This window comes from Hyaloscypha bicolor, assembly GCF_002865645.1.
Source record: "Hyaloscypha bicolor E unplaced genomic scaffold K444scaffold_10, whole genome shotgun sequence".
Classification (NCBI taxonomy): domain Eukaryota; kingdom Fungi; phylum Ascomycota; class Leotiomycetes; order Helotiales; family Hyaloscyphaceae; genus Hyaloscypha; species Hyaloscypha bicolor.
Window position 1 is genome coordinate 2,255,745 of NW_020194512.1, and position 26,771 is coordinate 2,282,515.

The 26,771-nt window shown below is 48.6% G+C and overlaps 6 protein-coding genes across 6 annotated transcripts; 5 read left to right on the forward strand and 1 right to left on the reverse strand.

The window, feature by feature from the left end:
* Positions 1-929: 929 nt before the first annotated feature.
* Positions 930-9,231, reverse strand: K444DRAFT_515472 (glycosyltransferase family 48 protein; the record flags this gene model as incomplete). The annotated part of the gene is made up of 8 exons (XM_024873601.1): positions 930-1,151; positions 1,201-1,692; positions 1,740-2,250; positions 2,302-2,402; positions 2,478-2,839; positions 3,376-3,638; positions 3,690-9,008; positions 9,062-9,231. The coding sequence occupies 8 exons, from the start codon at positions 9,229-9,231 to the stop codon at positions 930-932; spliced, it is 7,440 nt and encodes a 2,479-aa protein (XP_024744233.1).
* Positions 9,232-12,493: 3,262 nt separating this feature from the next.
* Positions 12,494-14,798, forward strand: K444DRAFT_606262 (carbohydrate-binding module family 43 protein). Its single transcript, XM_024878950.1, has 4 exons — positions 12,494-12,794; positions 12,848-13,670; positions 13,721-14,554; positions 14,638-14,798. Exons 1-3 carry the CDS (start codon positions 12,696-12,698, stop codon positions 14,413-14,415), a joined length of 1,617 nt encoding a protein of 538 aa, XP_024744234.1. The 5' UTR covers positions 12,494-12,695; the 3' UTR covers positions 14,416-14,554; positions 14,638-14,798.
* A 405-nt stretch (positions 14,799-15,203) lies between these two features.
* On the forward strand, positions 15,204-17,942 carry K444DRAFT_550661 (uncharacterized protein). Its single transcript, XM_024876513.1, has 2 exons — positions 15,204-16,409; positions 16,463-17,942. Exons 1-2 carry the CDS (start codon positions 15,238-15,240, stop codon positions 17,637-17,639), a joined length of 2,349 nt encoding a protein of 782 aa, XP_024744235.1. The 5' UTR covers positions 15,204-15,237; the 3' UTR covers positions 17,640-17,942.
* A 1,320-nt stretch (positions 17,943-19,262) lies between these two features.
* Positions 19,263-20,499, forward strand: K444DRAFT_639326 (uncharacterized protein; the record flags this gene model as incomplete). Its single annotated transcript, XM_024884368.1, has 8 exons — positions 19,263-19,314; positions 19,395-19,517; positions 19,578-19,609; positions 19,743-19,877; positions 19,909-19,991; positions 20,080-20,252; positions 20,309-20,401; positions 20,459-20,499. The coding sequence occupies 8 exons, from the start codon at positions 19,263-19,265 to the stop codon at positions 20,497-20,499; spliced, it is 732 nt and encodes a 243-aa protein (XP_024744236.1).
* Positions 20,500-20,800: 301 nt separating this feature from the next.
* Positions 20,801-22,171, forward strand: K444DRAFT_578869 (Mog1p/PsbP-like protein). The gene is made up of 3 exons (XM_024877633.1): positions 20,801-21,335; positions 21,387-21,602; positions 21,688-22,171. The coding sequence occupies exons 1-3, from the start codon at positions 21,259-21,261 to the stop codon at positions 21,977-21,979; spliced, it is 585 nt and encodes a 194-aa protein (XP_024744237.1). The 5' UTR covers positions 20,801-21,258; the 3' UTR covers positions 21,980-22,171.
* Positions 22,172-24,197: 2,026 nt separating this feature from the next.
* K444DRAFT_606270 (HIT-like protein) lies at positions 24,198-25,465 on the forward strand. The gene is made up of 5 exons (XM_024878951.1): positions 24,198-24,304; positions 24,363-24,445; positions 24,546-24,614; positions 24,730-24,837; positions 24,924-25,465. The coding sequence occupies exons 1-5, from the start codon at positions 24,265-24,267 to the stop codon at positions 25,029-25,031; spliced, it is 408 nt and encodes a 135-aa protein (XP_024744238.1). The 5' UTR covers positions 24,198-24,264; the 3' UTR covers positions 25,032-25,465.
* The last annotated feature ends 1,306 nt before the right edge of the window (positions 25,466-26,771 follow it).

The following is a 26,771-nucleotide window of genomic DNA, read 5'->3' on the forward strand; positions in this document are numbered from 1 at the left end:
AACCATCCTTGTTGCTCGGCCGTACCCTTTCTGGTCTCAGCCAGAGCACCTTCTCCGTCACTGTACCGCAGAACCATCGTACATGGCACCGAAGCTCCAACCTCCCCGCCCTCTCGACTTCACTCAATGTTCTCTTTCATTGCACCTCGGACCTTAGGCGGGGGACGAAGTCCTCAGGCTAGCCGAACCTCCCCCCATTCGTCCTCCTAAACAGCTCTAGGCGAGACCTCTCGGGGCTCCCCTCTATTCCAAGAAGGTAGGGCTAAAGAAAGACGTCTTTTGAGTTGCGAAGTGCGACGAAAAGGGGGACTTCTCATTCGTTACACATGGCACTTTGGATTAGAGACGCTGCTTCGGACCAGAGAACTTCCCCCCTTCTCGTTGTTAGTCGCACTTCTAAACGGGGGCCCTCGAGGCAGCAATCTCTCCTAGAAAGGCAAGGGAGATGCTCAGTTCTACACTTGGAGAAGATTGATAAAGAGTTGGCTATCACGACATTTTTGTTCATGGAGTTCATCGGTGTCCTGGAACAGAGTCACGAGATATGAGGCATCAGGAAGGGCCAGTCCCAGCAATGTTGCTTATAGGTTGGATTCTTTCGGTGGTTTGGGGGAGGGAAAAGGAAAGGGGAAGTGGCAGATTATGGATAGCGAGGTGTCGATGTTAAAATCGGTACTCATGCTGTGTTTGAGGAAGTATTTTGGTGTTTGGCAGTTAGGGTACTGGGAAATTCACATCCTCCACATTTGAAAACAATGCTGATAAAGTCCATTGCCTTTCTATTGCTCGCTGAAAGCAAGTCATCACTGTACAGTATTACACATTAAGGATCCGCTAAAGGCCATCACTGAATCCTCCCAACTCCCAAAATGCACTGACTTATGAACCGCTCTATCCCATACTCTACAACTCCTTCCCTATCATCCTCTTTAAGCAACAGCAGGCAATGCTAACTTGCTGCTGCTCTTCCTCGTCAAAACCTTCGTAATAGCATGTCTGATCGTGACGCCCGCCTTCTCAATCTCCTTCTTCGAGAGGCCAGTAGTGATGCATACTTTCAGCGCAGGCTGGAGTTTCCAGTCCTCGTCTTTGCCGCCGGGAGAGAGGGGCATGCTCTTCAGGCGAGTGATGAGGACACCGTTCAGAAGCGTCTGCAAAAGTCAATAAATAAGAAGGGGGAAGGCGGGGAAGGAAACATACCTCATCTACACACTCCTGCAAAACCCTCTCCTGCTCCTCGACACTCAATCGTCTCGAATTAATAACATCCGGCTTGAGCACCAGCAAGATAATCGGATTCTCCGGAGAACTTGTGCAATGCACCCAGTCACTTCTCGGATCAAGCTGTTGTCGCATGGTCTTGATGTTCTCCCGACATTGAACGAGGATTTCAGGATTCGTTTGCAGCATATTGAGAGTCTCGCTCGCGGTGGTGGCGAGCATGGCTGGGAGAGCGGCGGAGTAGGTGTATGCTGCTGCAGTAATACGTTGATGAGCTACAACGTCTGTGGTGCCTGCGCAGAATCCACCACCAGCGCAGAGAGGCCCTGCGAGGGAGCCGACAATCATATCGACTTGTGAAGCATCGACGTTCTGGGCTTCTGTGAGACCACGGCCGGTTCTTCCAAGAACACCGAATGACCATGTCTCGTCGAGCATAAGGCGGAACTTGTATCGGAGTTTGAGCTCGACCTGGAATCTGTCAAAATAAGTACCAAAAGAAAGCAAGTGATACTCACAAGCTTAGGAAGATCCACGCAATCCCCCACCGTTTCAAACAGTCCCTCCGTAACAATAAATCGTCTAGTAAGCGGCTTCTTCGCCTGCTCTTTAACAACTTTCTGCAAAACCCTCTCTAAATCCTCCATATTATTATGCTCATAATACCTGATCGTGCTCCTGCAAATCTGCAATCCCTTCCTAATGGCATAATTGACCGCGCGATCCGCAACAATGATATCGCCTCTCTTGCAAAATGCCGGAATCACACTCGAGATCGTGGAGAAAGCCTGCGCATACACGATACACTTCTCCGTGCCCAGGCAAGACGCGATATCCGCCTCAGTCTTCATGTGGACATCCTGCGTGCCGTAGAATTGGGGCGGGCCACAAGGCCCAACGCCATATGTCCTGAGCGTCTGGATAGCTTTCTCCTTGACCTGCTCGTTGCCGACGAAGTTGTAGAAGTTGTAGGAAGCGAGGTTCGTCACAGTCCTGCCGTTTGAGAGCTTGACTTTCGGGCCCGTAGGTCTGCAATGCACTCAGTCAGCAAACTATCACTCAAGGAAAGGAGCAACAAACCCAACAACCACAGGTGTCTTCTCGTTCTCGGCCTCTTCAAACGCTGTCTGCGGCGCAACGAGCGGTTCTGGAGTCCACTCATCAACCAAATCATCGATTTCCTACAACCGCATCCGTCAGCCCATCCCTCTCTTTCCTCCCTCCACCCATCTCAATCGCAGGAAGAAATAACTCACCTCCTCCGTCAACTTAACAAAATTCCCATCCTTCGTGCTATAACTCGGGCTCAAAAGATACCTCACGAAGAAGATGACGAGCACCAGCTCAATGGCGCTGCGGACCGGGTCGTCCTGGTAGCTGCTCTGGATGTACCGGATGAGCATGGCCGATCCGGGCACCTTCTGGAAGCGGGCCGTGATCTCGTGGACCGAGCGGATTACGAACCTCTGCGCGTCTTGGAACTCCATGTTCTCGAGCGAGCTATTGAAGATGGACATTGCAATGGGGCGTTGTGGTGAGTCGTGCTTGAGTTGCGGTTTCCAAAAGTTTTGGGATGGTCGGCATCGGGGATTGGGGATCGAGATGGCCGATGAAATTGCTCACACATGATTGAACCGTGAGATTCAGGGGTAGCCTGGAATACTTCAACGAGTAGCTTGGCAAATAGTTCTCAAAGTCGATGTGTGAGTTGATCTATTTATAAGCCGATTTTGTTCCCTCCACCATCCATTTCTCTGATCACCACTCTCGTTTTCACTTGACTTAAAAGGTCACTTTCACTTAGCATCACTTTTGGAAACAAAACTATTATGTAAAGGCCCTTTATTATGATCATGCTGCATTAAACGCTGCAGCCTTTCATCCAGCTGCGACTGCTTCATAGTCCCGCCGACTAGAGCAGATATTCGGTCGTTACAAGACCTTATGAAGGAAAAGAGGGAAACAGATGTCTAAGCCGTGTACCATGCAACACCGAAAACGATTACTTAAAACACCGCCATGACCACCCATTGAACTAAGAAAGTCCTCATAATGTACCACTCCGTATTCATCTAATATACAGCCAGGCTGGCCTTTATACATCCCCTCTCTAGAACAATCTGACTTTCGCAGTAGCGCCTGAAGTGGCGGTACTTGCAGCACGGCCGGGAGCTCCGGTTCCTGTTTGGGTGTCGTTCAGTGTATCGTTGTTCTTCAGGCCGACTGGTTGAAGAAGTTGCATCGGCACGCTCAGACTCTTCGTCGAACTGGTGATTATTGGTGAAGCAACGATCGGACCAACAATCAAGGCGAGGAACACCACCAGCATGACGAAGTAGAGGACTGCATATCGCCAGACACGCCTCTTTCGAAGCTTGGATTGCTTCATTGAGTAGATAGGTGGTCGGATTTGTCGACTATACTAAGTTAGCAAATTGTGTATGAGGAAGGATGGGAGTTCAACGTACCTAGGACGAAGCCAGAAAAGCAGGACAGAATGAGCCTTGTCAACGTGGGGGATGGCTATAACTGGAAGCATGACAAAGAGAAGGACGTGGCCGAGGACGAAATCGCCGGCAAACATTCCGAGTTCGGTGATCTTGCAGAGGAATTCTCGAGCAGGTTGCGACATCGAGTGCCATCCCATTGAATACCACTTACCAGTCCAGAAAGCGATGTTGGACGTATCACTCTTGAATTCTCTTGTGAGAGCCAACGCGATGATGAGCTTGTAGACGAATCTTTGAATAGCTGTGGCAGCAATCATCCCGAGTAATGCCTTGGCAAAGACAAAGCCTTCCAAGAAGAACATGGCCTCCCACAGGACGAGGAGCATGACAACGGATACTCCATGAGCGATAGCTGCAAGGACGGAACCGAACTTCTTGCAACACATGCTCAAGATGGGGCCCATGCAGCAAGCCATGCCGAACATCGCAGCGAGGACACCGGCATTGATGGCAATGGGTGCCAGAGCCACGATACCAACACGGATCAAAGAATTAGTCGCGTGGAGGTCTGTGGCGTCTGGGTTTGTAACCGAAGTTACACCAACTTGGGAGTTGATGAAAAGATACGGGAGCAAGGTGACAACCACGATGAGAAGGGGGCCGACAATCTCGCCAAAGAAGAGATTCGCGAATGAGGCTCGTGGCACGTCGCCAGACATCTTTGAAGATGGGTCTCCCAAGGCCTTTCGCTTGTAACCAGTGATTCTAGTACGGGAGAGTCGGCAGAAACCAATCCACGAAGACTGATGACTACGCGAGTTACCTCTGGACAGCCATCTGAGGAAGTCACGATAGTCGATGAAGAAGTCGTTCCAGGCAAATTGGTGAGGATTGTAGATGAATGGCGACATGCACATAGCAAGAAGTGTGACCCAAAAGTAGACCAGAGCCGGCTGCCAAACGGTGAGGGTTGCAAAGAGAAGCATCATCAGCGAACGAGCACCAAGGTAGATCGACGGGCCAGCGAATCGTGAGTAGAGAACGCCAAACGGAATGCGAGCAGTTGCGAAACCACGTCCCGTACCGATATATCTGGCACCGCCGAAAGACAAATCTTGTTGCACCGAGTTTGCGTAGATCTGGCAGACGAAGACTTCGAAGAATGGCGAGAGAGAGCAGAACTGTTTCCCAAGACGAGTTGCAGCACGCCACACTCCACGTTCTGTTAACTCCTGAACCACGAGAGGCACGAAGGAGATGAAAAAAACGATGAAGATGGAGATGGTGCAACGGTAAACCCAGTCCAGAACAGGCTGGGTGTTTGCGCAACCAGTCGGGAACAGGGGATCTGTGATCGGGACATTTTTGTTGTAGGTGCAGGCAATGGTTTGGTTCCTCAATGCTCCCAGGTTGATCAAGCAAATCATGAACATCTGCACTGACAACATAATGAACATGTTGTTTAGATGGAAACCCGGATGAGCGTAGTAGAAAGACAGGAACCGATCCAGAGGAAGTTGAGTGCCAAGGTAGTAGTACTCGCGAGAGAGCATCTGTTCACCCATGCCAGTTCCAATTTTAGTGGTGAAGTTCAGAATGGAGCCAAATCCAAGATCACGACCTTTACCGCACTGATAATATTCGCAGTGCTTTATGCGACCACCTCTGAGGAGAGCAGTCATACCGGCGTAGATATCTTCGTTCAGATGGAGCCCCTTCTGAGCTTTGGAAACACCGCCTCTGGTTGTCATGAAAATACCGTTGAGGAAATCCGGATGTCCATAATGGAGTTTGCCGCCAATAGAAGCCAGAGTACGGGCGAAGAGGGTACCAAAGGTTTGTTCCTTTCCAGCTGCAACGTCACCGAGGATCCCAATGTTCTCAGAGAAAATGTATTCACGAGCTCCAAGAATAGCAACCGGGTTGGTCTTTAGGGTTTCAACGCCAGGTGTGTATGGAGAGACGTTGTCGGTGACCATCTCCTCGAATTCGGCAAGAACACTTCGAATCTTAAGACATTCTTCCAAGTAGTTATCCTGGTTGGCATCGATGAGCTGAATATACTCGCCACGGTAGAAGATGATGGCATGGTTTTGGTTGTCGGATTTGCCGTCACCAAGAATTGGGTTACCAGAGAGCTGAATACGGAACTTGGGTCGACGCATCCCGTTTTCCATGATTTCGGAATGTCCATCGATCAGAGCAGAATACAAGCGTGGCTCTTCGCCTTCGACCAATGGAGCTTCTTCATCAAGGTAGGCGATCTGGAGGTCGGGATACGCGCGAAGCAAGAACTCAGTGTTCTCCATCTCTTCCTTGTGGAATTTGGCATATCGTTGCATAGACACAACAAGCTTGAACTTGCGTCGTGCCATGCGCTCCAGTTCTCGCTCGAGCTTGTCAGAGTTACCACCGAACATCTGGACAACCTCGGGGTTCTCAACACGATACAGCAGCTTTATCGCTCGGCTGTAGTTCATGAAACCGGAAATCGTGCGATAAAGTGTCTGCGAGCGCAGAGAGGCCCAGATACGGGTGCGGAGAGTGTACTCCGGTGCAGCAGATTTGAAACCAATGCAGTAGAATGGCAGATCATCGATCTTGCTCTTAGCAGTGTCCTTCTCACTCTTCTCGTAGTCACCGTTGAATTGGGAGGTCTCATCAGCGAGAATCTTGGTGTCCTTGACGAAGCAATCCCACTCGTGAGGGTGAAGTTGCTTGAGGTACTCGAGAAGTGTGACACGGGAATATGGTTCATCTTCACGGATGATCTCACGGAGGGAGAGAAGAATCTTCTCGCTGTAGTGAGGAATCAACACGGTGAAGGTTGGCATATTGTCAACGGGAAGAGGCTCAGGAATTGGCGTTGAAAGTGACTGGGCGAAGAAGGAGATACGACGCTCCGCCTCACTCTGACTTGGGAAGAACTCGGTCTTGAACGAATGATCTTCTTGTGAGACGAAGAATGTAGGGGCTCGGAGAGTGCGCTTTCCCTCCTGTTCTGAGGGTACTTGGTGGTAGAGCAGCTTCTGCACGTGATCGATGGCGAGAAGATGTTCACGATACATAGAGATGACGATAGCGTTCCAGATTTGAGAGATCAGCACCTTTGGTTTGTACTTGATCTCCATGTCGGTCGTGGCAAGAACCTTTGAGTATATACGCTTAGGAAGACGGGAGAAGATATTTCTCCAAGGCGTCCAAATCGAAACTCCCAAATAGAACGACCGAGCAACGGAGTAGATTGTGTTCATGATGATGTACCACAAGAAAGTGTCCAGGAAGAAGAGGCACAAATCAGTGATGAACATCAAGACCAACAGAATCTTAGGCTGATACTTGCAAAGAGCGAACTTGATAAGCGCATCTCCCTGGCAAGATGTGATCTCCATCGAGGCAAGGTATCTGATTGGATCACGGAAAGAGAGTGTCAAGAAGACGTACGATTCCGCGAGCTTAGCGACGAAGACACAGAGCCAGAGACCATAAGACATCCACATGTCGTTGCCGGTAAGACGGGGATAACTCGCGGTAAAGGTCTGACTCGCAACGTATTGTCTCGAGTTCTTCGTCAAATAGCTTCCGAATAAACCTCCGAGAGGCATGATTGCAAAGAAGAAGAACGTGGCCAGAGCGATGAAGAATTGGACGATACCAAGAATGAAAGCAATTTTCGTGGCCTGAACATCCTTGAATCCAAAGATGTAGACGCTGGGTCCAACGTTGATGACGAACATGAGGATGAGGAAGAGTAATTTTCTTGTGAGATGTTGTGCTCCAGCCCATCGTCGTGGGACATAGGTCCACTCTGCGATGGTTGCCGCAATCTGAATAAGACAAGCAATTGCTCCACCCAGGGCCACAGCAGACCATTGTGCAGAAGCAGGAGGTAAATTGTTCAATTGCTGTTCATAATTCTTGACCAGAAGAGTCGGGGAGTTCTTGGCTGTGTAGAACCAGAAAGAGGTAATGTGAATGACCCAGATACGGTTGAAGTTGACCAACATGTGGAACCAGGATCGGGTTTCCTTGTAGGTCTTGAAGAAGACCTTCTTCCAGTTGACATCCTTGAGTTTCAAGAATCGCTCTGCAGGTGGGAAGTCAACGATTCGAGTCTTGTCTTCCATGACAATAAGCTCAATGCCCTCGGGGTACCAAAAGAGCTGGTTGCAATCATCGTAACCGATGACCTTGTTGTGGTCTCGCTCACGTCGGACGTATTTGCCGTCTTGAATCTCGTAGCCTTGGTCTCGGCAGTACTGGTACAGCGGAGTGATAACATTGTTCAAGTATGTGAACTCGTCGACTGGTTCGACCAGATTTTGGCAAGCGGGAGAGTTGAGGTAATCATCTGCACACTTGAAAATGAAGCAGAGACATTCCGGCATGAAGCGGACCTGATTGGCTTCGCCCCAGCAGAGAAGGTAGAGAGCGAGTTGCCGTACACGATCGTGCTGAGACATCCGATTCATGCGGGTCTTCCATCGGTATTCGGCAGCCTCAAGACTGTTGTCTCCCTCAAGTTGCTCGAGGGTTTGTTGCTCATTCTGAGGGTCCAGTTGCTGCTTCTTCTTGGCAGCACGACGAGCCTTTCTGGTTCGGCGATTGGCTTTACCAAGTTTCATGTTGGCAAATCCGACGGCATCATCGAGATCCAAGTGAGCCGCAAAATACCACTTTCGATAGTTGGCATTGTCGCCTCCAATGTAATCAGCGTGAAGGGAGAGAAGAGCTTGGTTGGGGGTCATTCGAGAGGCTCGGGAATCAAGCAGTGTCATCAGATGATCATACATGTTCCGCATGCTGTCACGCTGGAAACCGAACTTGGCTGTGAGATCCAGGAAGATATCCTCAACTTCCTCCTTTGAAAGAGGGATTTGTGCGTCTGAGGTCCAGGCCGGATACGGCTCGCGAGAGCGCTGGCCAGCGGGAAGTACATTGTTGTTGTACTCCATGCCATAGTTTGGCGTTGAGGCTCCGGATGATCTGTTGCCACCGTACGAAATTTGGGACGACGGAGGGCGATATCCCCGGCCGCCCATTTGGCTTTCATTGTAGGTGTAGCGTTCGTCGCCGCGTCCATAGTAGTCCATGTCCGTTGCTCGAGCCATATCGGATCTCATGGTGAAATCACTGAAGGTCTCCGAATCTTCCTCCGAATCTCCTCTACGCTTTGGGTAGCCTTGGCCCTGTGGGTGCTGGCCCGCAGCAGGCGCTCCTTGGTCGTAGTATTGATCATTATAGTATTCGTCCTGGTACTGGCCGCCATGCTCCTGGCCCTCGTAATATCCTCCGTCCTGGTGGTATGGGTTGTTGGCATCAGCATTGTAGTAGCCTCTGTTATTTGGTCAGTCTTCCGATCTACCTTCTTCGAGCTGCAGGAAACATACGATTCGTCATAATATCCATCACCACCTTGATGATGCCCTTGTTCGGGGTAACCACCGTGTTGGTCATAATAACCTTGACCATCGTCTTGGTAATATGAATCTGTGTTGCCTTGTTGATGGTGGCCGTAGCCGTCATCGTAATGACCCTGCTGTTGGGGATGTCCCGACATGATTGCGTTCTGAAGGAATCACCTGGAAGAGATCAGCAAGTGTTCGTAGGACCCGAGGTTGCGGACATTTTCAAGGGAAAAGATAGTAGAATAGGGGCAAAATCTCGTTGTCCGCTGCATTTGCCCAGGGGCAATGTGGAGACTCACGTTAAATGCACATTGGAAGAGTGATCGAATTCGCTGTGCACTTGGGGCAGTGTCGCAGGACCGCAACTGTGCTTGAGCTGACAGGTTGGGAATGATCGTGGAAGAATATGAAACTGGGAGTTGAAGCCGACGAAAAGAGCCGTGTGACCGAAGCCAATTGCACTATCTTCGACACTGAGATGAACGAACAGTGGGTGCCTTCCTCGCGGACGGCAGTAGCGATTGAAAAATAACGTTGACGTTCAGCGAGCGTGAGGGAAACAAAGAAAGAGTGCAGGATCCTGTTTTCGACGATTGCGTGTTGCTTGGGCGATGGGCGGGTGGTGATGTGCCCCTTCCTTCTGCCAGTCAGAAACGAGACTAAGGCGTTCCCGCGTCAACTTAAGACAGGCAAGCGATCAGCGGACAACGAACGTACTCCGTAGATTGACGAGTGAAAGGAGCACCACAGGACGGTCGGCGTCCAGAATGGATGCTGCTGCTGCTGCTGCTTGTGAGTTGGAGAGGAGAGGACAGAAGAGGAGAGGAGAGAAGAGAAGCAGAGGATTCGGGAGTTGGACTCAATTGCACTCAAATCTAGTTTCGGGAGTGACTTGGTTCTGCTGAGGAATGAAGGGGGCAGCAGTGCCTGATGCGGCTTAGGGCGGGCTAGGGTGTCGACCAGCGAGTGGAAAACGAAAAATCAGGTTGTGGGCGCTGCAAACGTTCAGGGGCCCGAGGCAGATGGGGGAGGCAAGGGCAGGGCAAGGCAAAGCAAGTAAGTGGATGGGAGGGCCACAGCTACCCATAGTACACAGTACCGGCCTCTGCTAAGCAGAAACGATTGCGTCGAGCATCCAGGATGCCTTGGAACAGGACCATGGCAGCGAGTGCTGTTTCCTTGCAAATCTCCACTGAACCCAGCACCGCCTGCATCATTCGCACTTTTATTTCCATTGCACTGACTTATGATCCATCCCCGTCACTCACGTATTTGCAGAGCAAATGTGGAGGGATGAACATCTTCGTATTTGTCTGGCCATAAGGGTACGATGTGCTGAGTGCTTGGCCCCTAAGTCGTCTAGTTTTTCCCGTCCAGGCGCCAGGCGTCCCGCGCTTGGTGTGGTGCCCACACTGTTTTGCTTCACGAAGCAGATCGTACAAGTACTCGTAAAAGGGGCAGATGCCACGGCACCTCATTTGTTGGCCAGGTGGGACGAATCTACCTGTACGGCCTATGTTTGTGAACGCATGAACGATGCGCCGCAACGGCGGGGGCATGGATGAGTCTCTGTAATTTGTTCCTTACAAGTTCCGCGCCGGTTAGACAGGTCCAACTTCGCACATAGTGCCACGTAATTGGCCTGTTTATGTGCAGTTTCATTTCAAGCCTTTTCTCACGCTTCCGTGCAGCCGGCACTGCTTATGAATCCTACGACAAAAGCTCTTGATCGGCCTTCTATTATCCATTTTTATGTATTCATCCATAGAGTATTCTGATGCCGATTCTCGCCTGACAAGCCAAAATACGGCCATGTCGTGACCGAACACCGGATGTGGCGCTCTTTACGAGTTGGCGTCAGCGTCGATGTTCCTCTGGTTCACCCGCCGCTCCATTCGAGCGCCTCCATCTCAAGTGGCGCTTCGAGTCCAAACAAAATATACGGCACTTGCTGGAGATGTGCAAAGGCGAGTTGATAGCCGGGCTGAGCAGACATCGAGATGTGCACTGATGGTCCGGGTCCGTCACCATTTGAAATGGAAAAGCTGATGGCAAAATCGAGCTAGGTTCGTTGTGGAACGAGTCTTCGTACCTGGCGGAGAGCTCCTAAAATAGAACTTTAGTTGGAGGTTATCTGCCAGTGGCAACACTTATCGACGGGTGTGGATCATCAACAGCCACTGCCCCTCCAATCATGGCTGCCAATCAGTTAACAGCCCCTTTAAATGAAGTCCATCAGCGACGAACTCTCCGCGAGAAATTCAACAGCGAACTACTTCGTAAGATCCGCCTTACCGTGTGGGTCACGGGATGCAAAAAGGGGCCGGAAGGTACTCACTCGGTATGGCTTTGATTCAACGGCGATTGGAGTGCATACCGAGAGGTGTATTTTCAAGATCACCACTCACACCTCACCACCACGATTTCACAGGATGATTTTCCGAGACGGTTTCCACAAGGCTCACCAATGGAGCAGGAGTTTCTCTTTTGCGGGACATCCGGCCACTTCCGGAATTGTTTGAAGCTACAACTGCTTGATGCTGAAGCAACCAGCCTCAAACCCCACCTCCTGGCAGAGCTGATACGCGTTCTGATACCGGAACGTGACATGCTCTTGCAGTGTCTATCCCAGAACTCGATCCGCAATGGGCAGCGACGTTTCTCTCCCACAAGCAGTTCCACGCCGAGACGGGCGTCCTCCGTTTGTGTTGTGGCAAAACATTTGGCATGCGTGCAGGTGATGATGTCCTCGACGGCTGAGCTCAGACACTGCCAACAGACTTTGCATCTGCGGACTCCGTCCAGCTCACGGAGTTCGGACGAGTGAGAGCTCCTGTCGGAATGCAAACATTTGGCCGGCCTGGCCGGGCAATTTCAGCTTCCTGGTCTCGGCTTCGTCGCCGATTCATCATTTGCGTAGGTGTCTCTGCTGCGCCTCGATGTCTTGGGGATGCCTGCATGTTACCTAAGGCCCATCAAGGGAAAATTGTATCACGTGCCTGCAGCAGAGGAGAATGGAGGTCGGTTAAGCGCCATCGGCGGCCGTGCATGGGTGCGTTTGATGTCTCGAGAGAAATTGACGATTGCGAGGATACAACCTGCACAGAGGAAGTCGAGGAGCACCCAATTTAATGAATAAAAAAAATGTGAGTGCACTTCGGATGACTTTGATGACGATTGCTGCAGAGGTCCTAGAAATAATTGCAAATCATCGTTTTCCTCTGGTGGGGGAGCGGCTCCAGTCTCCAAGTGTTACGCACGCCCCGCCCCAGCAAACCCTGGATATGGGTCCTCTCCGTGATTCAAGCCAACCATCTCCAAGCCATACCTCTTGAAACGTTTTGAGTCTGCTTCTCGAACCCGGTGAGTTATTTCTGTTCGTCTTTCTCTCTTTCTATCTCTTTTCCTCCCTTTCGTGATTTTGCGCTTTTTTCCAACGCTCATTCATCCTCACTCGTTGTTTCTCGAAGCAGCTTCGTCTGTTTGCTTGCCTCGTTTTGGGTAAGTACGATCTCAGACGACGACTGCTTTCAAAATCAGGGCTATTTGAACTTCCATCGGGAACACCAGACAACTTAATTAGAGATCAACATTTCATAGTCATTTCTCTGCCATCATGAAGTCCTCTGGAGTCGCTTCAATCGCTGCGGCTGCGCTCAGCGGGGCTCTCTTTGCTATGTCAGTTACAGCTGATCTCCCTCCAATCGTCATCAAGGTCGGTCGCAGCACCAATCCATTTTTTCACCACAGAATCCTCATAACTTCTAGGGGTCCCATTTCTTTTTCGAAAACGGCACCGAGTTCTTCATTCGGGGGGTCGCATATCAACAAGATGTCAACTCGAACGGCTCGACTTCTACGACGGGCTCATTCACAGACCCTCTGGCAGACTCAGCCGGATGTTCCCGGGATATTCCACTTCTTAAAGAATTAGGAACCAACACAATCCGTGTATATGCCATAAATGCTTCTCTCGACCACTCTGCATGCATGCAAATGCTGCAAGACGCTGGTATCTACCTTATTCAAGATCTCTCGAACCCTTCTTCCTCGATCAACCGAAACGACCCAACATGGACCACAGAGTTATTTGCCGATTATGCTGCGGTCGTTGACGCGATGGCTAATTACACCAACGTTCTGGGTTTCTTTGCTGGGAACGAAGTGTCGAACGACGTCAGCAATACCAATGCCAGTGCTTTCGTCAAGGCTGCCGTCCGAGACATGAAATCATATATCAAAACCAAGGGTTACAGGACCATCGGTGTAGGATATGCTACCAACGACAATGCTGATATTCGTATTGATCTAGCACACTACTTCAACTGTGGTGATGCAGCCGATGCAATCGATTTCTGGGGTTACAACATCTATTCGTGGTGTGGTGACTCTTCCTACACGGTATCAGGTTATGACCAGAGAACCGCGGAATTTGCCAACTACTCTGTGCCCGCTTTCTTCGCTGAGTACGGCTGCAACACTGTGCAACCCCGACAATTCACAGAGGTCCAGGCAATCTACGGTAAAAATATGACTGGAGTATGGTCTGGTGGGATTGTATACATGTACTTCCAGGAAACGAACGACTTCGGTATATTTGAGAGAATCCCCTTAGCCAACAGACTACTAATATGCCTCTAGGCCTTGTCTCGGTTTCTGGAGATACGGTTACCAAGTTGGCAGATTTCACCGCTTTATCAAAGCAGTTGGCCCTGGCTACCCCAAGCTCGACAAATTCTGCCAATTACGTAGTCACCAATACTGTTGCCCAGGCCTGTCCAGCAACTGGCACCGATTGGGCTGCTGCCAGCGCTCTTCCTCCTATTGCCAATGCCGACGTCTGCACTTGCATGGTGACTTCGCTCTCTTGTGTAGCAGAGACTGGCTTGTCGGATAACACAACTGCCTCTTTATTTTCCACCGTCTGTGGCCTTGACAAGACCGCGTGCGCAGGTATCAACACAAATGGAACCACCGGAGTGTACGGCGCCTACTCCATGTGCAATTCCTACCAAAAGCTTTCCTTCTCCCTCGACCAATACTACAAGAATCAGAACAAGGCATCAACAGCATGCAATTTCAACGGACAGGCCAAGACTCAGAGCGGATCAACAAGCAGCTCCTGCTCAAGCCTTCTCAACCAGGCAGGGAGCGCAGGAACAGGAACCGTCACCACCGCCCCAACAGGCACAGGCGCCAGCAGCTCCTCGGGCACATCAACAAAGAAGAGCGCAGCAGGCGCCGTCATCATCCCTCGACTCGACATGGGCCTCTTACAACTCGGCGCGTACCTCTTCGCAGCTGGTATCGTAGGTGGAGGCATGATTTTGTTGTAAACACAGAGTGGTTGGGTTCTTGTGTTTTATTGTATTATCTGCATCAGGCGTCGTTGACATGACTCTCTTGGATGGATGAGCGGTCATTCGGCGTGTACATAGACTCGCATTTGAGAGAATCATTATAGCCCGTTTCCTTGCCTCATTAGATTAGTCACAAAATCGCTGGTCGTAATTGTAAATGCAGCATAGAGATACTTAGAATGAATTGAATGATACCTTGAATGTTCTACTTTGCTCTCATAAATACAATCCTTAATCGTGATCGGTAAAGATATGGAATAAACGTTGTTTGAATGGTGATCGAGATTTGGATAGAGTTCCGGGCCGCACCTTGTAACGCATAATGGCTTGGCTTATATGAGACGAACGCATGTTACAGACAACACCCGGCCCTCTATCCGAGATTGTTTGTTCTTCCAACACACTCAATTTCCTTCTCGCCAATCAAAGCAGCAACAAAGCGGCCATGTTCCTCACTATGGTCGTGAAAGCGGGTCGGGTGTGGTCATTGGATCTAGAGGAGCTTTTGAGGTGAACGGTGCCGATGAGATTGTTGTTTTTCTGCACCACTGGAGTATAAATTAAACCCCAATCTCCGGTCTTTCATTAAATCATATAAATTGAAGAGATCCTTCAAAGCTTGTACATTTGATGATCGAGATGACGAAGTGACGTTCAAACCCTAGTCTGGTGACAAACCGGCGTTAGTGTGTGTGCGTTGCCACGCCAACGGTGCCAACGTCAACCTCGGAAAATTAAACTCCAGATCCAGAGACAGTCATTCCAGATATTGATTGAGCAGAACATTCGATACCAGCAATGGCGAGAATAGTGCAGGGTATCGGAAGTGAGAGTGCGAGCGATGATGATGAGTTTCCTAGTGTGCAGGAGTTGGTTGCGACGCGTGGTGAGGGGAAGAGAGCACAAGCTTCAAAATCATCGAGGGTGAGGGTGGGCGATGACGAGAAAAGAGAAACGAGAGTGAGGAGCCCGATGAAGAAAAAATTGAGGAAGGATGAGGTAATGAAGGTGGTCGAAGAGGCAAGGGAAGGTGAAGTTCCAAAGGCAAAGGCGAGGAAACGCGTCTTGAATCAGAGGTCTGATAACCCTTTGTTGAGACCGTTTGATTGCGCGTCTTCTGAGCTGCTTGGGGAGGGATCGAGGAGGAAGGGGAAAGTTCTGGGTGTGAAACCAGGGAAGGCAGTGGTTAAGAAAGTTGATGAGGTTCCGTTGGAGGAGTCTCATAATGAGGATAAAGGAAGAAAGGAACGACGAGATGAGGACGTTAAGGAAGACCAAACGATTGAACCGAGCGGTGGAAATGTTATGAAATCTATCGAAACGGACTATGATTCTATGAGTCAAGCCAGAAGGAAGAAGAATCAGCGCAGGACGGAAAAGAGCAAGCAAGTCAGACAGGCTTCAGAAAAGGAGATAAGCGAGGACAAAGTATCCGAAACGACTCTGCCGGCAGTAATGAAATCCATCGAGTCTGAGGATGAGGACGCCAACCAAGCCAGAAAGACGGCAAGAGGCAAGATAGTCAGGAAGGCTTCCGAGAAAACGCGGGCAACTCCTCCTCTAAAGGTCGAGTCCGAGAAAGAGGATTTCGGGCTTGACTCTGACGGATTATCGGATTTCATTGTTGATGACAGTACCTTTCTGGAGGAGGAAGATACAGTGATCGAAGAACCTGCTCCAAGATCTGTCAGAAGATTGGTGAAAGGAAGAAACCCCAATAGAGTTCAAGTGTCTGACGATGAGGGCTTGGATCTGCGGATGGGAAAGCTGAAGGTGGAAGACGATGCATCTAGTACCCTGGACAAAGCTTTGAAAGAGTTGAATCTTGAAGATTCCGACGACGAGGATCTTCTGGAAACTAAGACAAAAAAGTGCCCAAAGGATATTCGATTTAAAATACCCAGACAGCCCAAGAATGTTGAAGCAGCACCGGCCAGCTCTGATTTTGAAGACCCATTCACCCTGCGATAGTAAGTCGTCAGCTCTTGCAATGATCTATTGAACCAAAACTGACGGTCTCTAGCTCCCCTTCCATGAACAAACCAATAAACGTCCCCAAAGAGACTCGTTTTGCAACACCACCAGGAAGTCCTGAGCTCAAACCAAAAGGTCTGGTCTCACCCAAGAAGAAAATTCCTCGAATCCCTTCAACTCCTCATCGACCAAGCATGGATAGTTTCTGGCAGCAAGACATCGTCAACGACTGGAATGACGAGTACTCCCCACGCAAAGTTATCTGCCCTCAGCCATATTTCAATGCTGATGGCTCTATCCCCATTGATCCTGTCCTCCTCTCCCCCAGAAAATCGCCAGTCAAGCAAGATCGAATCACCAAGGAAGCCAAGAAATCCTTTGCCCAGACAAAACACGCCTTAGCAGAAGCGTTCCTGCTCGAGCTCGACACCAAGGTCACCAACGGCGAGATATCCAGACTAGCAGGAGCAACCGGAGGAGTAAAGATAATCTGGAGCAAGAAGCTCAACTCAACCGCAGGCCGAGCAAACTGGAAACGCGAAACCGTGAAATCCAACTTCAACCCCCACCTCCCACACTACCGACACCACGCCTCCATCGAACTCGCAGAGAAAGTAATTGATGAGGAAAACCGTCTGCTCAACACCATTGCTCACGAGTTCTGCCATCTCACGACTTTCATGATTGATAACATGAAGACGAATCCACATGGCAAAGAGTTCAAAGCCTGGGGTGCGAAGGTCACACGCATGTTCGCTCATCGAGGAATCGAAGTGACGACTAAGCACTCTTATGAGATCGACTACAAATACGTCTGGGAGTGTGAGAACTGTGGCATGAATTTCAAGAGACACAGTAAAAGCATTGATCCTGAGCGCCAACGCTGTGGTACTTGCAAGAGCAGGTTATTTCAGACGAAGCCGGTCCCGCGGGTGGGAAAAGAGAATGGAGGCAAGGAGAAGGGATTGGGAGAATATCAGATGTTTGTTAAGGAGAATATGAGCAGGGTCAAGCAGGAAAATCCAGGAAGCCCGCAGAAGGAGATTATGAGCTTGGTGGGCAAGAAATATCAAGAGTATAAGGCTTCTAAATTGAACGGGGCAATGACTGCGGTTGAGATGGTTGATATTGTGGCGTATGTGGAGAGCCGACAGATTACGCCTGGGCAGGAGAGAGCTGCTTTTGTTTCGAGGAAGCTTGATTTCCTGGATTTGACGAGGGAATAAGCTGATGGTTGGCATGACGTATCTGGAGTACAACATCTCAAAACTGAACGGGGGCTTGTCTGTGATGGAGATGGTTGATCTTGTGGAGGAAATAGAGCGGTTCGAGCAAGAGTGAGCCGCATTTGTTCTTGACGAAGCTTACTTCCTTGACTTGGCAAGGGAAAGAATGTGCATAGGAAGGCGTATCAAATTGAATGGCATTTCAGCCGATTTCGGAGATAAACATGTTCATAGCGATTACTGTCAAGATTCACTGTGCGGGGTAGTCACTGTGTCGAGTGTTCACCAAGAATTGTGAGATAGACCACTACCGGCTTCCTTTCGTTCGTGTGATGTGCTCAGCAGTTATTGGCATGGATCGCAATGGGAAGCATCTAATAAAGAGTATGATTTGCAATTTAAAACCCCTTCTAATCTCACCTTCATCCCATGTCTTTAGATGAAAACCATCTCTCGTCTCAATATTGATTCAAACGGTCACGATTATGTAACAAACACATGTGGTATTCGAACGACTTCTATACTGAATACTTATATCAAAATACTCATCAAAGATTGGACAGGGGATTGACGTTTTCGTTGGTGACTTAGCTTTGCCGTAAGGTCAAAAACGAGCAATTCTTCTATCAGGATACATGTTCAACCTAACATGCGAAATCACTTTCCGAGTGGGCGTCTCTAGTTTCCAAGCATGTCGTTGAGTTGGTGCACATTTCTGAATCCCGAGGATCACTTTCCACTTTCCTCTTTAACCTTTCCAACTCACCACCTCTTCATCGGAGGATGCAAACATCCTTCTACAGAGATGGCGGGTGATTCGTTGCCTTGGAAGAATGCGGTGTCGATTCGATTCCTGAGATAGTCCCGGATGAGACGCCGAGACGAATAATGGCGTAGTCGAAGGTTGAGCGATTGTGTCGACGGGTTTCCCAGCCATCCATTCATTGCCCTGTGAATATTTGTTTCTCGGAGTAGATGTGCGCTGTTGGGAGGAAGGCATTGGTTGCTGGGGCGAACTATTCGTTGGAGACGGAGACGATGGTGCCGCCGAACGGGGCGCGGATCAGGTCTGAGAGAAGTTTAGACAAGGCTTTCGATTCTCAATTATATTAAGTGTTTTAAAAACAAGATTAAGAGAGAAGTGGTAATGTCCAATTCATCCCTAAACATTGAAGCTTGAATGTCGAATCGATCAGATCTGCGTGACTTGGAGTCACCACTACATCTTCGAGTCCAGACTGTAGTCGTGGTGGTCTCATGATAATTAGCCGAAATGATCAAAATACTGAAAACCTCTCGATGGCTTCCTTGTGATTGTCACGAGGAATGATCCGGGTCTAGGTTATGAGAGGTCAAGGAAAGGCTAGCAAGAGGTTGGCTCCGGAACCGAGCCGCCCCCTTATCAAGCGAAGCTGCCTGTGCTTACGAGAAGCGAAACGTAACCATCCTTTCTAATGCATCTGACATATGCGCCAAGAGGTGGACGAGCAACTTCAATAGTCCCCTTTACCGGATAGATGGGTGTCGTTGCTAACGAGCAGTGATGTATCCTGCTGCAGGCTCCAGCTTCTCGATGGTCTCCCTCTTCGCAAACGGATGGATGATTGATATGTCAGGATCGACATGGCTCCCAACCAACAACTTGTGACTGTCAGCCTGGGCGAGTTGAAAACAGGTGAGTTAAGCAACAATTTTCTAAACGAGACCGGTTATTGATATTCAATAGGATCTGTCAGTCTTTCAACCTTTGAAGAGGCATTTGTCCGCCCACTCTGGGAATTTTGATCGTGAAAGAACTTCCCGCGAACTTTCAACCACTACACATCGAATTGCTATCAGTTGCCTCATATCTGGCTAAACTTTCACCTGAACAACTAGGTAGAGACGAAATCGGCCCCACAAGTTCGAATGTGCCTGTAGCGACGCTAACTTGCCCAGACCTCTTGATCAATCCAGTTGCTCACTACAATGTGGGCTGGAGTCACGGAAAGGAAGCCTTAAATCTGGCCAATATGATACGATGAAAGGCTCCTTCTATGCCACCATCATGCCTTCATACCTGCAATCTGTTCATCATGACACCACCGGCAGCCTATTTTTTAGTGGTCCAATATCCGGCGGCCAGAATGCTTGCTTCCTGGCTTCCGCGAGACGTTTGGAGAATTATGTACTATGATCATCGACATTACTTTGCTGGTCGCGAAAGCCTGCGATCAGTTTGCAGTTGAATTCGTCGAAGTACGCCTCTCTCCAACGAATCGTCAGAGAGAGTATGACGATTCGTGCTCGACTCTTGTACTATTTTCTCCCATCAGAACCCTCGCTCGGTGTAGACGAAGAAGGAGTTTCTTGGTATGCCTTGCACATCGACGATGGCTGCCTCACAACTGACATCAGCGTTGTTCTTCGACGACTCTCCTCCTTTGCCACCCCTCAGCAGCACCTTCGAACCTGTGCCTTTTTTTCATCAATCCCCCGATCCTCTGCCAGGTATCTATATCCGCTCCCGAACGCCAGAGGTTGTAAAAGTCAATGCCCCATCCGATTGTGTGACATTTCAGACAGGTTCTGCACTGGGAAAAATGACTGGCGGAGCGTTAAAAGATGTTCCGCGTTTTGTTGCGAGGCCCCAATGCGGGGAGGAGTACAGTGGCGAGAAATACTTTTAGCGGTGTTCACCCAACCCAACCTGGAGGAAGTCGTGGATTTGAAGACTGGAATGACATTTGGAGAACTATCAGGCTCTCTGACGAGAAGCATGCGTGAGATAGGAATGAAGGGGATGGTATGCACAAAATTTGCAATTGGAGAAAATGCAGCGAGACGACGCGAAAACCTTGGCCTACAAATGTTTAAATAAAAATAAAAATAAATAGATAAAGATTCGCTGCGATTTAAACTATCTCGCTCGTTGCACCAGGATTAAAAAAGGGGGCGTTGTGGTGGAGATCGGGAGTTGGAAATGGTCGATATGGAATGCAGGTTAATAGAACAAAATAAGAATTTTTCGCACCTGGAGTGGGACAAACTATCTCAGAATTCATTTCTTGTAAGCCTATCTCACACGCTGAATTTGGAGCCTAACTAACATCGCCTAAGGCCTTTTACCAGAGATGACCGTGGTTCATGCCCATAATACTCCATTCAACAAATCTTTGTAACCCAACTCTGGTTATCCAGAATCCAACCTTTTGCATCTTTTTTTGCATCGTAATGCTTCATGTTCACCTGGTAACAGAAGACTTTTCTTGCAATTTTTTTTTGGCTCGCTAAACCTCGCCACAAGCGATCGTTGTCCCGTCAAGTTGCAGTTGGGCCCTAATAACAAGGCTGAGACGCAACACGCAACTCGAATCCTTCCGTCAACCATCACTTGTGACCAGACATCAGGCGTGTTGTATCACCCAATCGCCAAGGCCATACGAGAGCCAACGGGGCGTAAGGCTGAGTTGTCATCGAAAGCCCATCACCTTCAGCTACCCAGGCATCCAAACCTTGGAAGCAACCACCCAACTTCATCTCCACAACGAAGCCGCAGCCACATCGAAAGAGGACCTAACTCACTTTATATTCCAAACTTTTCTATTCAGGTCAGAAATACAGGCAGGCGCAACAAAAGATGGTATCGTTCACGAGAACACCACTCTTCGGCGGAGCTCTTATCGTCGACCTGCCCAGCACCTTCGCCGACGTCAGGTGTGTGACCTCAACCCCATCCCCAAGCTCCCCACTAACACTCGAAATTAGCACAATCCGCCAAGTCCCTGATCACCAAGAAGTCTATCTCGACAAAGACGGCTTCACATCCATCATCTTCGACATCACGGAGCGGGTCGGCCTCCCAGGTACAGGTCCCGCCGTCGATGGCGCCGCTTTGACGACCCATCTGGAGGACATTGTTGCTAGTGATATCGATACCGTGAAAGTGTGGAACACATCCAACACGCAATTTTCTAAACTCCCGTACGTATTTCTCCCTCTCCGCCCTCTTCTCCCCCCGCATCTCAATCCCCATGTAAAGATCACGTGTTAACTCATCCCCTCGCAGAGACGACATCCCCGCCTACACGCTAATGGCCACACAAACCCCACCGCCCCAACCAGGCTCCAAGAGCCCTGATTTCACGGCCATAGTACTCACTTTAATCAGGCTGGAAGGCGATAGAACGGATATCCTGGTCACGATTAATGTGCCGCACATTAAGGGCGAGTATACGGAGGAGGAGGTCGACATGCAGGTTGGGAAGCAGGGAAAGTTGATTGAGAATGCGGTTGAGTATGCGGCAAGGATCTGGGAGACGTTTAAGATTAAGGATTGGGGATTGTTTAATGAGGTTTAGTTGGAGGGGTGAGGGGAGAGGGGGGGACTAGTGGAGGGAAGGGCAACGGTGCACGGTGACATGCTTTTGAATGAGTTTTCTGTGTTGGTTAGGCATTTTCATTGCGTCACTGGATCGCGATACTGAATGATGAGCCCGAGGTCTAGAAATACACACAATCTGCCAAATAGAGATCAATGCCAAAATGGGGGGAGATTAACCCCATTTCATAATTCTTGATGTATGCTTGAGACAGCGAGTGTTGTCATCAATGGTGGCAATGAGGGTATTATGTCGGAAAAAACTTAGTGAGTACTCCAAAGTCCAAAGTCGTCCTGAGACATTAGGAGTTTTGGGGTCATAAGCTCAAATGATAGTGGACTAACTGTTTTTGTTGCATGTCGCGAGCCTTTTCGTCGACGTTAAGACCGGAGATCATTTTCATCCGAAGGTATTAAATGAAAGTGAAAGTCTAGAAGGAGTATTGACTTGCAGGTTAAACTAGTTATTAGATGCTTAGCATTGCGACTCAATGGACAGTGTTATCGGGTACTAAATGTGGATGAAAAATGGGTCATTAAAGACGGACCAGCCAGCAGGGTAATCCACCATCAAGCTCTATGCACTTCCAGCTTTGACGATTATTTTAACTATGTGTAATTATACAGTGTGAATTTTGTTCATAAATGATATGGTTTTGCTGCACGTTGCACTCCACGGCCTGTACGCAACTGAAAGTAGGGCGAAATTGAAGGATCGCCAATTGAGTTGGATCATCTCTGACGCCTTCGAATGATTACCGGTAAACCCCCACACCACCAATCCTCTCTATCCCCACCAGGAGAATTTACTTTTATGTATTAAATTAAATTGCACTCAGGTAATTCAAGTAGTATTGAATAAGAAGCAAGGAGGAAGTGGTTCAAAATGGAGTAATTATAGTTTTGATTGATACTGTCGATTGGTTCGTCAACTCGTCTTCGTCAGTCAGTCGCATTCATCGACTCGATTGCACTCGTACGAACCATAAATACGTGATATTTTGAAGAGTACAGCTAGGTAAGCAGAAATATATTGTTTATTATTTAAGTGATATGTGGAGAGGAGGGGAGTCGAGAGGAGCGAGCTTGTTAAGACAAAGAGACCATAAACAAAGAAGAAAGGAAACTTAGAGGCCGAAGTACTGTTTCTGATTTTCAATGAATATGAAATAGCAAATGAGGGATTGTTGGGTTTTGAGAGTAGGTGTAGGATTGGTTGAAATAGAGTGGGATATGGTGGAGGCGATCAAGTCGTGGTCGCCTGGATTGTCGTTTCGCTCCAAACTATCGAATCGTTGATTTCGTGAGTCGACGAATCTTCAATTCGTAGAAGCCAACCCAAGTCCAAAACGCGATATGCAACAAAATAACGTGATTTTCTGCGATGGCTAAGTACCAGAGAGCTGATAAGGAGTCAGGGTAAAGTAAATATGGGCTGTGATGGACTCTTGGGCAACCGAATCAACGATTCGGTCGATTCGACATCGCCTGCTATTTGGATTCGTGGAAACAGGAAGCATAACGTGTCCCAAAAATGCTGGGTGCATTTGCTTCTACGGATCCAAAACGGAGGCGAAAGTCGAGTCAAGCCGATGATTCGACGAATCTCTTCGGTTCGACGGAACACTACCTATATCTCCTCAATTTCGGAAGCTTTATGACATTCCAAAATAGAACTTAAAAAGATACTGGGTCTTTATATAGTACTTGAATAGCAAGTCGACTATTTGCTTTGAAGCAGTTGGGTTGCTAAATGTTCTATTCGTCAATTTGGCTTCGTCGATCGTTTCCGTTTCATCGACTTGACGTTGCGTATCTTTGAACTTTGAATTCGTATGACATTTAGAATTCGATATGCAACAAAAACACGTGATAAATGCTAAAAACAGTGAATAAAGAAGCATTTCGACTCACCAAGTGTTGCGGTATAGAGGTGAGGTATTCGGGGGCTATTGCAATAGGGGCTAAGCGAGTTGGAAACCCAGGGTAACGGGGCAGATCTCGACCTCGGAAACAAAGAATGGAAGATTGAACGCTATTAGGTGATTAAAGATAGACCTCGAATTGTTGGGAAAGTCCTGATCTAAAGATATAAATTCTAGTGGAACCCCTTTCTCCAATATCACGTGTCTCAGCAACCCCTGAGCCAAAATCCCGAGCTTCAGCCGTGCCATCCATCACCCCGCAATAACCTCAAGCTCTCCCCACATCACCTCGAACCACTGCCCAACTCCCAGATTCAATTCGACACAACACCACGCAATCATGTCATCCGCAGCTTGCATCTTCTGCAAGATCGTCAAAGGTCCCTTCCTCCCCCATCTCAACCTCAATTGGCAACACGCTGACCCTAAACCAAACAGGCGACATCCCCTCCCTCAAGCTCTTCGAATCAGACAAAGTCCTCGCGTTCCTGGATATCAACCCGCTTTCTAGAGGCCATGCTGTATGCTTTTCTCCTACCCAATAACCCAAATCGAGGTATAATATGATGAGAAGGAGAGGTTGGGCGGGTAGTGAGGACAAGCTGACATAATGGATGGTAGTTAGTGATTCCTAAACACCACGGAGAGAAATTGACGGATATTCCTGATGATGCGCTGACGGAGATATTGGTACTCCTTCCAGTTCCCAATTCCAATTCCAATTCCAACTCCAGATAAGATGGCGGTCTTGACGAAGAGGCAATTGAGAAGAAGTAATGAATGCTGACGGATTTTCTTGAAAAAGCCAGTAGTAAAAAAGCTCGTCAAAGCATCAGGAGCAGAGAACTACAACGTGTTGCAAAACAATGGCCGCATCGCCCATCAGGAGGTTGATCACGTTCATTTCCACATGGTAAGCGCTCCCCACTTCTTCCCTCTCCTCTTGCCTTTATTTCCGGGAAGGAGGAAAAGTGGTAGCTCGAGGCTGATATTATCTAGATCCCAAAACCGAATGCAGAGGAGGGAATGTCGATTGGTTGGCCGCAGCAGAAGACGGATTTCGATAAGCTTAATGCTTTACTTGCTGAGATCAAGGCGAAGATGTGAACGCCTTCCTTCACTGTTTTATTATAAGGTGATTGAGTGACGGCAGGTGAGGTGAACGGGGAATGGAGAATTAGATCGAAGGCATGGGTATACTGAGATGAGGGATGAATTCAAAAGCAAATATAAAAACGAATAAATCTAGGTGAGGAAAAGCCCGCGTGGACTTGTTGGTGTTGCTTCAATGTTCCAAAGATCTGGAACATTGAGATTGTCCTTCCAACCCAGGGTGAAGGAAGTTGGGAGTTGAGAGTGAATACCGCATCGCCGAAGAATTTTTGTTGCACGTTATCTCCACAGAACTCGCAATATACTCATTGATCAGGCATGTGGAAGACCGGTAGTAGCAAAAAGGGACATTCCAGGGAAGCTGCAATCTCCCCACTACGGTCAGGCAAGTAAGGTTGGCTAAGAAGAACAACGAGGTAGTCGACGACGTTGCTAGTATCATCAAGTATGTCAGTTCAAGCCATGTAATCCTACCAAGGGAATAGATGTGGTGCTAGACACAACCACAAAAACATATCAAAAAGCCAACAACTAGCATTTCGATACCAACAACCAACATTTCGAAATCAACTTGGCAGCACCGATTCTCTTCACTTTCAAGGAACTTGAGCAGAATAAACAGAAGGCTCTGCACAAGTCGCTGAAGACCATAGAGGGGTATATGGAGGAGGCAGGCAAGCAAGATTCAAGGCGACGGCAACAGCAAATAGAAAAGGCGAGACGAAGTCTGGAAGACTATTAACGAAGAGTGCATGAGGTTTGTAGAGAAGGTTGATCTCATAAGTGCTAGAAAAGGACAAGTTGAGCAATCTACAACACACATACGAAGCTGACCGAGTTGGTGTTCCGCCCTTCAAACTTCTTCCATTGGGAACCGAGGCTTTAGATGACAACAGCAAGATCTGGAGAAAGTTCAATCGGAACCGAAATCTTCGGCAGGACATTGAGCAAGCTATCAAGAAGTTCAACATCAAAGTTGTCAGTTGACGAGAAAGATCTTATTCTCCGGTACGACGGCTTTGAGCCCACGCCTGAAAATTCCGTCACGACGTTGTACATTTAAACACAGCTCGTAGTACCCCTATTCCTGACATGTAACGACAGCTCATGGGAGAGCTACACACTTGCCTCATGATGGAACCTGGGACTTTTGGACCGTAGGTAGAACCCGCCGAGGATGTTAGGATAGGTATTTGCTGATGAAGTACATATCGAAACGTTGAAAGGAGAAAACACGAAGCTGAAAGAGAAGGAGCAGACTTTGACGATTAGCCTAAATAAGGTAGAAACCCGAATCGGGGCCATGGAAGAGGAGAGGCGAGCGTAGGTCACGGACAAAGATATGCAACTGGAGACGGCGGCCAAGGAGGCTAGATAGAAGTTTATTCGGGCTGCGGGAAGTTCTAAAGCGAAGCTGCAATTTTCCAAGAGTTCTGGTACATTGAGAAAGTCCTCAAAGTAAGAGTTTCCTAAGCACTGAAGAAGCAAGCTTATCGAGGAATGGAGAGAAGTTGGAGGACATATTTCAAACCAAAAGGGTTGCGATGTCTTGTATGCCTCAACCTGACTCTACCTCTCCAGATGCAGCATCTATCCAGCCATTTCGAACTCCAAGTCCATCCATCCTATATACACCCTTTTATTTTACAAGATTCCACCTCATTTCCAATCCATCCCATCCCATCCCATCCCATCCATCTCTCGTCAACCATGCTCATTAAATCCACCCACCGT